General features: G+C 34.9%; 1 protein-coding gene across 2 annotated transcripts; it reads left to right on the top strand.

Moving 5' to 3' along the window:
* Positions 1–390: 390 nt before the first annotated feature.
* On the top strand, positions 391–10,912 carry LOC125652579 (immunoglobulin superfamily member 10-like). 2 transcript variants are annotated; one of them, XM_048881902.2, is made up of 8 exons: positions 391–1,845; positions 2,090–2,726; positions 7,367–7,506; positions 8,430–8,643; positions 8,782–8,793; positions 9,549–9,839; positions 10,121–10,144; positions 10,353–10,912. In XM_048881902.2, the coding sequence occupies exons 2-8, from the start codon at positions 2,588–2,590 to the stop codon at positions 10,496–10,498; spliced, it is 966 nt and encodes a 321-aa protein (XP_048737859.1). In that variant the 5' UTR covers positions 391–1,845; positions 2,090–2,587; the 3' UTR covers positions 10,499–10,912. The 2 variants fall into 2 exon arrangements, with proteins under 2 accessions (XP_048737859.1, XP_048737858.1); XM_048881901.2 differs by having other exon boundaries at positions 391–2,726.
* Positions 10,913–11,879: the final 967 nt, after the last annotated feature.

Raw genomic sequence — 11,879 nt, forward strand, 5'->3', positions numbered from 1 at the left:
GGTTAGAGCATCGCGCTCAAAATCACACGGCCACTCACCTCTGGTCGGAGCGGGTTCGAATCAGTTTACTTTCGGAAGGTCAGTGGTCTCTTCCCAGATGCATTGTATCTGGGTTCTCTCTTCCACCAATAAAAACTGGGCGCCACCAGATAACTGAAAAATTGTTGAGTGTGGCGGAAAACAGTAATCAATCAATCAATCATATTTCATATGTGTATTCCTGGGGACAAGACCTATACGGGGGCATCGGTGTTTCACAAACACATTTGGGTTTTTCCCCCTCTTATTACTTAAAGGTCAAGAAGAGGATTCATTTCAGCATTTATGTATGCCCATTGTACAACCCGATTTGTCGATCGAAACAACATACAAGGAACAGCAATTTTTCATCATTTATAGATACGACATTTAAACGCTATAATAATTTCTTCTCTCTGTGACAATGACAGATGGTAAAGCTGTTGTATAAAATGAATACGAATTACGACAGTGCTCGGAATTGACAAACCATCTGCTTGCCAGCATTATCTTGTGTATTAAACATATCAACTGAAATATATTTAATGTTTTGATCTTGTAGCCTTGTGATTATCGTGTACCCTCCGAAAAATATTTACATTTCCAATGCTTTTGGCTTTTTACAAATCTTAATGATAGCCATTTACTCATGAATGCGTTGTAGTATAAACAATGCGCGTATGAATACGGATATATTTAGTATGTCTATTTCAATAGCTAGGAATTCCGTGAAAAATGAAACTAGAATGTAATTTGAAAATACATGAGGGTGTGAGCTGTGTAGCTTCTCGCCGGCGTACTTCATTAAGCGCGCTAGCTGGCGTGAAGCGCCACAGTTCATACTCTCATGTATTTTCAAACATGAAATTTATTTCTTAAATAAACACTGTCCATAAAATGATTTGAAGTAACAGAATCACTTTTTCAATTTTACAGAAATTCTTTTACTTCACGATGAATTAATTAAGGAACAAATATACATAATGAGAGAAGGATGGAGAATATAAAAATACAAGTGGTCCGGGAACGGTGGTCGGATTGTCCATTATATTGTGTTCGTTTGAAGTTTCTCAAGAGCTGCTTAATTAGAATAAGTTGTACCACTGCTGGACGTCTGCATTTTATGTTTTTTATTGAAATTCCTTGTTTCTGTATGTTAGTAAAAAAAAAAAAAAAAAAAAAAGGTTCTTAACAATGCCGTTTTCATGTCGGGCAAGTTTGTAGGATTAAAGCGAATTCCAGTTTAATACCTACATACTGCCGTCATTGACAGATTTTAAGATAGAATGGCATTATTGAATTTACGATTGTACATACATTTTAGCAAACATGTATGAAAAACAAACAGCCTTTCGCTAGAGAACAAATATTTTGAATCAACACAATTGAATACACTTTAGAACAGTCGTATATTTTACTGGCGTTTCACAAATCCGATGTAAGAGTTCAGAGCAAGCACAACAAAAAGCTTTATCTCATAAATCTTATTTAAAACTCTCTATTTCATGCATTTGAGACAGTACGGTGTATTTTGAGTCATGCCGGTGCGATATTAAAATCTGTTTATGTAACGCGAAAGGACAGTTAGTGGCCCGCTGAAAAAGGAAATAATCACGTTATTTCTAACTAGCATAGACGAAGGAGATATCATGATCGGAATTCATCTTTATAATAATACAACGATCTGTTCGTAATCGGAGAGCCACGCGCATGTCAGCTTCAGCCGCCTCGGGGAGCGAATGAAGGGGAAGGTTTCGATGCATGGGAAGTACCGCTGTCTGGGTGACTACGATTGGACGACACGGAGTGGGAGCTATTCCGCAGTAGGTACGGACTCTGGAACTAGGGTAGTAATTACCTCGAACTATTGTGATCGCAATTGTTGTCTTAAAAAATTCAAATCCCAACAACTGCTGTGTTTGGGATTAGACTTAAAGTACACCTTTTTCAAAACGCATGCAATAAAGTGTATGTGGTGAAATTTTTTTTTTATAAATTGATCGTTAATATTCATCATAATATTATGTAGGCATGTGTACAATTTCAAATGTCTTTATCTATTAAATTTTAGATCTCGCTATTCTCTAGGGTTACGTTTAAAACACAAATATTGTTCGTTGGTTGAAACATTTTCAACAAGAAAAAAGTGAATAAGCCCTTTGTGGAAATCGATGGACAAAAGAAGCAGAATTAATTAACCGAGGAATTGTTAACATTGCAATTTGTTAGTCAGTGACAACATCATCCCATTTTAATTTCTGGAATGACTAAGAAGCTCAACAGAAAGGATTCCTGCAACATCTGAGGAAGGTGGAAGTGCGTTATCGTGTCAAACAAAGAGCAATCGGGGACAAGTGTTTTAATTGTCCACTTAATGGAATGCAGATGAGAACTACCTTAACGACACGTACAGAACAACACGATACCCCTATTTCTGTATGCTACCATACTTAGTATATAGATGAGAGGGTTTGTTTTTTTTCAAAGAAGTGTGATGGACTCGATTAATTAGCCTTTTTGACATTAAATTTCTTAAGACTGCGATCTACAAGGAGCCAAAGTAGAAACTATGAAAACAGGAAGGAAAATGTGCAGCAAGAGTAACGTCAATATTTTATCTTTTATAAACGGATTGACGGTTTTTCATTGGAGCTGGTCGACCTACACCTGGACGGTGATTCTGTCCGTGTTGTATTGCCAAGTGGCAGGTAGGTGTTTCCGTGTATATTCATCACATTTAGATATACATATTAAAGATGCTATAAATATACGAAAAAAGAAGAGGCACAGCTTGTTATCATAGCACCACAGTGACATCTGTGTATGTAACCTAGGTAATATATATGATAAATTGAACACTGGAGGTTGTTAAAAACTTCAGACGGGAACATTTAGAATTCCAAAAAACTTTTTAAGTTTACATCATTAAACTTCTGATATTGATTATATGCAAATCTAATTTACAAGTGCTATGATTAAAGAGAATTAATACGTTTGTTGTTTCTTTCCTCTCGAGTCGGATATATAGGACTGTTTTACAAAAAAAAATATCTTTGTTGGATCGTCAATACGCTAAATGTGTCTTCCGCATATTATTGATATCTAAATGTCGGGTTCGAAAAGGTTTACGGTAAATTCATGTTTACCCACATTCATGTGTTTGATAAGTACCGTTATTATACCCCAAAACACCTCATAAATTATTCTTTCATTTTTAATTAGCAATCCCTGTCTGCATTTCTTAACACGTAAATATCAATTGTGCGTTCAGTGAATGAACACAAAACCTCGTTATTTTCTCTTTGACAAAAGGCATGCTATCTATTGACAATTTTGCGCTCTATTCTTCTGAAGAAATCAATTAATGTCATATAAGTTCAGTTTTGATCTCATTTATCCACTAATGAACTTTTGGGGCCAGTGGGTTTGCTATGTTTACAATTGATGTCTGAAAGCTTGACATTTTACGGTTTAGAATCATTTTATTGACACTTCCAAACACATTGTGATAGGTAATGATTTATATCCACAATGGATTAAGTTTTTAATATAATGACCGTTTAACGTTTGAAAAGAGGTGAAGAAATGCAAATATAAACATTTTATGGTATCCGTAGAGAACTTAATAATCGTAGCAGAATATTCAGACTGGGCCTCTTTTTCCTAACGAAGATATTGACGTATTGACATTTTAAACTAATACTTAAGTATGATGAAAACTGTAAAATTAGGATAAAACACACGGGGGCTCAACTGAAATAAAGTTTCAAGTATTTGAATAGGACCAAATAAGTACATGGACGTACTTATTGAGAGTATGAGATATCTTTTTACATATAATTTTCCTAGATTAAAATGATGGCTGGGCTTCGTTTAACATGTTCGTCAATTTAATTTGATTAACTAACAAGAAGAGTGTAGAGAAAACTATCATTAACATTCAAAATAAGTAGACATTGAAATAAAGTTAAAGGGGCATTAAATTAGCTGTCAGATAAGATGTATAGACATTTTTATTTCTGAACTGTGGTTGAAATGCTAAAATGCGTTAAAAATGAAGAAAAATCAATCTGAAATTGTATACAAGCAACTTTCATTCGAATTTTATGAAAATTAAGTCAAATTCCTCAACAATGAAATATTTACTTCCTTAAAATGTTTCTGTCTGTTTATATAAACAACAAAATGCTAATGCCAATGGTTGAAATATTTTTATACATTGTATTTGCTGTTTTAATCGTTTTGGTTACACTCGGAAAATACGCCTAACACAGCTAATGCCCCATTAATATTTCTTATAGTGCTTTTAGCAATACAATTAAACTAAAAAAGGGGCACCTGCACGAGTATTCTGTTTTGGCATAAATTGTCAGCATTCTGACATTGTCTGTGAATCCCGTACCCGATTAGTCAGCCGATGACGAAGCCCTTCTTTGTTCATAATTTGACACCACACGTACAATCGATAGGGCAAGCGACACTCGGACACTTTTTTTTTTAATTATGAAGATGAATCATTAATCTTGATTGATACGGAATCCTGTTTTGCTCGTGGTTTTTTTTTTTTTTTTTTTTTTTTTTTTTTTGTTTTTTTTTTATCATTTGCAGAATTACTTTGTGATTTCCATCAGTTGGGCTGTTAAGCCGGGGGCTTGATTAACTCTGCATTTGAAGTTTGTCACAAAAAGAAAACTTGAATGTTTAATTCTCTATAGATAAAGTTGAATTTCGTGTATTCTAGAGAATTACATAGTGAAAGGTTTTCAATACAAGTAATTAAATAAAAAGGAAAAAGAGAGTGAATGAAAAATCTTTATCTTCACGCCATTGTGTTTACAGTAAATGAGAGTTATTGATCTAACACACCAGAGAAAACAGCTATGTAAAATGCTAGTTTGAAATTGAAAATTTAAATAGGTGCAGATTAATAGAAAATTATCAGGAAGGAATTAAAACTCTTCATATACCCAACATTCACGAGCCTCAAGAGTTATCCCACTGAACTTAAGCGACTAGTCGAGTTTCAACAGAAAATTCAGCCATTATGAGAATTTGTTATTTCTCCTTAATTAATGCATGTCTTCAACACGCCCTGACATCTGTTCCTTTTACTGAAGAAGGACAATGCCGAAGTAGTACAGCGAAGTCCCGTCTTTGAGGATCACCTTACCGACTTTACACAATATTCCTGTGACCGACCAAATTAACTCTCCAAAGAGCGTTAGATCATGTCAGTTGCTCTTTCTGTATTCATAAGAGGGGATTCTAAGTAAGTGTGGTTGTGTTGAGTCTAGACAATCAGCCGTGTTTTACATGTATTTCCATTTCCAATAATCTGTTTACTGTCAAGTTGGTCCTCAAAAAATACACAGGAATATGAGCTACCAGTATAATGCTACGTTGTTGTTTTTTTATTTGCCAAGTCATGGTAAATTAATAGAAATAATTACAATAAAACAAAAATAATGATGGATCAGATATCTTTTTAATCACTAGAGTGTCTACCTTAAATGAAGTCCATTGCATTACTCGCACAGTTTCCTCCTAACTTTGCTGACGATGTTACCAAATTACGAGGTATCGTCTTCACATTGAATACTGCTAGTCTGACTATTTCATATCACACATCTATAACAAGACTACGTCGTTATTGAGTACAGCGTCCACAGTTTGACGGTGTATCTATCTGTTACAGCGCACTGGTTCAACCAAAATCAATGACGACCTTTTTCTGGTAGTTCTTATAACTGCAAATAGAAACAAGGTGTTCAAGGGTTATGTCGCCATTGACGAATCTATACGAGGTATTAGGTTGATACAGAATACTTTTTTAGAGTATAAAAACCTCGACTTTCGCTCCCTTTGAACAGCAAACGAGTAGGTGTTGGTATGCACAGAAGGATGATTTACATTTTCTAATATACACCCTTCATTAGATTCTCATTAAGAAATTAGATACTAATATCAGCTCCCTTAATTGTCGTCGCGTGGCTTGAGAATTTTTAGCTGAGTTGTCACTGGGAATCAACTTGCTTAAGATCACAGAACTACCGCAGTATTACGTATTTTTGGGAGTTAAACACAGAAATGTGTTGTGTGTCAATGTCGATTTACGAACTCCAAATTCATCCGCGCTGTCGGGTTTGGGTTCCCCTTAGTATTAGTGTACCGTCCCCTAATCTAATTTTGAAATTTTTCGCTGTATTGGATCACATTATATCCAGTTTGATCTTTGTTTTCCATCGGGAAATCAACGTCCATTAATGCTCTTTATTTTGCAAATTCAGAACTGCAAGAATAACGATATTGTTTTGAGTCCATATTAACCCGAATAGTCATTTCTCAAAGTTATACAGAGTGTGGATTACTTGTTTGCATTTTAAATATAATGACCTTTTAAAAAAAGGTTCCAAACCGTGATATGTTTATTCGTCTATGTACTTTATACATCATGTTTGTGTAAAATAGAAGAGTTATCAATAATTATTAATAATAATGCTGAATATAAGCAGTACCTTTCACAAATTGTGTCAGATTCGCATAGCTATTGTTTTCCTTATAAAAGTACCAGTCATTGACATCGCTATTGTTACACCTGAAATCCTACCCACCGGCCTAATGTTTCCCCACTTGTTTTCTGTTTTAAATACGGGTTGTTACTGTCGCATTATATACCAGTAGTTACAAATGAACAATAAAAAAGAGAAATATATCAGTTTCTACAACGAGGAAGTTATAAATCATGTGAAATTCATGTGCTTTGTTCCACAGTTTTCTATATTGTGCAGTGGCTAGTAGTTATATTTCCATCAAAAATACATGTACAGAGTATACAGACAAGGATTTGTTTTAAAAGTCCAAGATCTGAGGTACATTGGATGGTTTTAGTTTTTTTCCTTCTGGGGTTAGTTTGGTAAAATTATCTTCCAGTCATGGCGGTAGTGAAATTCATTTCCATATCTTCCAGTCATAAGTAGGCAAAGCTGCTGATTTAGGAACATGTGAATGTTAATTTAAGTCTTATATTACAGTCGAATTCGATATCTCGAATACCATGGGTATGTCTAAATCAAAATGAGTTAAAATTCCCATTTCCTTATGCATTTAAACCTCAAAATATCAAATCCATAAATATCTCGAAGTTTCTTTCTCGGCTTCATCGTGTTCGATTGTATTGATTGTACACATATATTGTTTAACGTCTCGTTCGAGAATTGTTCACTCATATGGAGACGTCACATCGAGTTCCGAGATAACGAGGTTTGACTGATTGGTATCATCCTTATGAACTGAAAATGTTTTAACAATTATTAATAGGATTGTTTGTTTTGAAAATCCCCCTTTTTAGGATACCGTCGGCGAGTCCCTGTTGGTGACTTCGTGGCCCTAGAACCGGTCATCCTAGACAGCACCAAGACGAACTACACGGCGATAGCGGGGGAGACAGCTGTTCTGTACTGTGCTGTGAAAAATCTAGGAACAAAAACCGTGAGTATTTGTTGGTACATGTAACAGGAATAATATTGCCTATAGGATTAGAAGTCACCATCAATTCAAAATGGTAAAAAGTACTTTATATTTAACATAAATTTACAATGGATATTTCCACATTTTAAAGTAAAGAGACAATTGCCAACTCCGCAAAAAGTTTGGAAATCATTATAGAGCATATTTCATCTTTTGTCAGAAAGACTTGACTAAAGCATTTTAAAAATCACGTGTCATGGAATTTGTGAAATGATTGATAAAATCGGCATATTTTCAGCGAATACACTCAATAAACTTATTGCTGATGCCAAATACAATTTACAGACAGCAATAGCAGATGCCATATGTAGATTAATGAACACTAAAACACTGCAAAAACAGGTGTCAATTGTCGCATCTTAGCTGTACTCACAAAACATCCCTAGGGCTACTGGATTTAAACGTTCATTTGTTATTTTAAAACAAAAGTGTTCATATTGCCTTCTGTGGGGCATGATTGATTATCTAAGAAATAAATGTGTTTGTTTTTTGTTTGTATAATGGGAATACATATCCCCCATATCATAAACAAAATAGAAATCTACTTCTTTTATTTCTACACAACTTATTTTTGATGAGTATAGACTGTGGTAGTAAGTTGAAAAGTCACCTGTGCGTCAAAGTGATTACATCGAAGACACAGAAAATGTTCGTTATTGACAAAATATGTATGAATATGCATTTGACCTTCATTCGAATTTGCCCAGTACGTGTCAGGAGAGGAGAGAGACGATTGAAGGTGTTTGAATGGGTGAGTGATTGTGTGCGTACCACGAAAAATCCAGTTGAGATGCTCCACTTTGCGGTGTTATTGCTTTTAAAAATATCTTGAAAGTAAGACAAAATGATGAGTCCCATCGGATAATTTTTTTTTTCATATGTAGGTAACTTGGAGAAAAGCTTTTCCGTCCGTACCTCTGACTGTTGGTCTATTCACTTACTACGGTGATCCACGATTTCAAACTCATCACGTGATACACAAGAACCAATGGAATTTACACATAAGAAACGTCAGTGTTCATGACGCGGGAGGATACGAGTGCCAAGTCAGCACCAAGACGCGAAGTATTAGAAGGGCATTTTTCCTCTCTGTCAACGGTTAGTACTATAATGATAAATAACATGTACATAAACGATATTAATACTAAGTTTTATTTTGTCTTACTATAGTACTTGTATATGATTCGAGAAAGGAAAACTTCAAATATACATCTCTATGATTTTTTCCATTTTCAGAGCAAAGATCATGTAAGTATGCTTAGTTGTTTACTTTCAGTGGCATAGCTCACAGAAGCACTGTATGCACGTGCTTACAAATATTTTCGTTAAATTTTTTATTACATATTACGAAAAATTTCCCAAGACCCCCTGCTTACAAATATTTCAAACCTAGCGACGCCACTGACTCTCATTTCCATAGGTTATGAATGTCTAATAAAATATTCTTCAAGTTAGATAAAATATTGATATCTTGAAATAATCATGTGCATTGATAATGGGAAAAGCAAATTCACTCGAGTGAATACAGTTGTATTTGTACGTGAACAGTTTATTGAGAAGCTCAATAGGATCAGGCAACATGCCTAGCCTATGTAGGCCCTCTCCCAACGTGAATGTGTATGGCTGCATCTTTATATACATATTACAGCTCTTATAAATGTGATAAAATGAATACAAAAGCCATTAGCATACTTTTGAAAGATTGCTTTCAAAATAAGGGTAGAGTGGACAATGGCCGGTGCTTAAACCTAATCCTATTGAATAAGACACTGTTTTGATTTATTTGAAGAAAAAAAATCTTAAAGAAACCTAAACATATTTCAATCATAATCGCGACATACCGGTATTTGTAACTACAGGGGTTCAAATACGGTTTTACAATTTAAAATCAATTGTAATTTAGTAAGCATTTGATCGTATAAAATTTCATTTACATGTATTCAAAAGAGAAGTAAAAACTGTAATTTATTATTCTAACATTTTCAGAATGTCATTCTTTTCAGCAATTCGTATCACAGGTCAAACATATATAAATAAAAACGAGAAACTGGTTCTTGTATGTAAATCGTCAAGTGACTCCTATCCCCCAGCTGAACTGGACTGGTTCATGAACGGTCACAAAATCGTCACAAACCCAGACAAAGGTATAAAAATAATAAATTCCGTATCACTTCGAAGCAGAACCATCTGGAGTAAACTTAGCATTGAGCATGCGCAAATGAACCATGGAGGGACGTATATTTGTCGTACATCAAACCTGCTGGTGACAAATGTCAAAGTTAATATACTAAGCGGTAAGATTACTTTGTGTTTTATGTTTTCACTAAGTATAAACGAATGATAGATATTTAAAGACTGGAAATCTTCATCGTCTAGATTGCATTGTAATAGTTTCTTTGCGAAGGGATCTTTACAAATTTCTTTAATTTGATGCAAATACCTGCGCACATTTTTGATTCCATTTTATTGAAGGAGTACAACGTATATGCATGAATAAGAACTCTATTCGTTGGTTATTTGGAAAAGAAGACCTTCGTCATTTTTTGTAATGCAGTAACTTAATTCTGTTTTTCAGATGATAGAACAAACGTGAAGAGAGGTTCGTATATAAAACATGTCAGGATTAATACATTAAAATGTTATATGTACCAAAACGACATCTACAATTTCTAAATTCTGTGATATAAGAATTTGTGATTAAAGATTAATGTATTTGCTTATATAGCAAACAAGTGTACAATATTTCATAAACAGAAATTAGTATGTCATTCCAATCAATGAAATACAAAATCTTTTTTCCATTATAGGAACGTTTTCCTCGGGGAAATTCATTTCACCTGCCAGAGGGTCACATGACAAAGCTATCGCCACTCACCTCTCAGGGTCTTGGATAATTTTGATACTGTGTAGATTTGTATTCTTCACTGCAGAATATCTCGCAGATACTTTATGAAAATCTCGCGGATAATTTGCGAAACTCTGAGATAACTCACTGAAGTGATCAAAGGGACGATAGAGACACTTATAAGAAGCAGCAAGCATTGGTACAGCATTGCAAAACAATTGCACACTTGATAATTGCCGAAAGAAAGTTCTAAAGGTGCTACATGTGCAAGACATGCGACATTTTGCATACATCTTAACTTCGAGTTTGATGATTATTGGTTGACCATCGTATCACGTGATACGCTCTTTGGACACCATTCAATCAAATGCACATTGACTTCGTTTCAGTGTAGAATTGCATCTTCCATTGTGAACCACGACATTAACATGCAGTTTCACTTCCAAATATCATTATCACACAATTGTCGAAGATCAGTATTATATCATGTTATATTTTTGTAATAAATCTGGACAAAATAATCATATTGGCTAGGCTTTATTATATCGATCAATACGAGCGTTCATATTGTTTGAATTAAAATTAGACATACGAAGCACGTAAAATGTCCAAAGTCCCTCCCGTCGCTATCAGCTATTCCACTTAACTTCCTTTTGTAGGAAAATGGCAAAAGTTGCTCTGTTTTGTCCGAGATCCACGACGATATTTGCAAGATCTTATACAACGTTTTATTGAATAAGCTCTGGGTATCTGCAAATGAAATATTTTGTGCATGACTCTGGTACAAATACTAAAATGCAGGCTGCCAACTGTAGGATGATATACCTCAAACTAATACATAAGGGATAGGGTTTGAATAATTTTCTTCAGAACCACTAACCCATAAAAGGCAAACCTTGTATGAAAGCTTTTTTTATACTGACCTTTCAAGTTGGTTAAAATCATGAGTACCAGGTTCAAAGTTTTTCAAAGGAAGATGTGGGAAATTGTTTAAACATCTTCTGATCAAGACCTGCATGGGTACAATGTCAAATCAATATACCAGCACCCTCCTATAGTAAACAGTTCTTCACATCACGCGGGAAATTCTTTTAAAACTCTTTTTTTACGCTGGAACTTTATATGGGTATACAATTTATAAAAGCAAGGTGAAGATAACGAACAGTGATCAATCTCATAACTCCTACAAGCAATACAAAATAGATAGTTGGGCAAACACGGACCCCTGGACACACCAGAGGTGGGATCAGGTGCCTAGGAGGAGTAAGCATCCCCTGTTGACCGGTCACACCCGCCGTGAGCCCCATATCCTGATCAGGTAAACGGAGTTATCCGCAGTCAAAATCAGTGTTCCAAGAACGGCTTAACAATACGCAAAGATACTTATCTGCTATTGTAGTGTAGACTCAAATTCACTTCAGAACCCTGACGCTGGGGTAGTGCCACATTATGGATTATACGATATACTTTGTTAGGCAATGCTATGAGT

The sequence above is a fragment of the Ostrea edulis genome, chromosome 5, assembly GCF_947568905.1.
Source record: "Ostrea edulis chromosome 5, xbOstEdul1.1, whole genome shotgun sequence".
NCBI classification, from domain to species: Eukaryota; Metazoa; Mollusca; class Bivalvia; order Ostreida; family Ostreidae; genus Ostrea; species Ostrea edulis.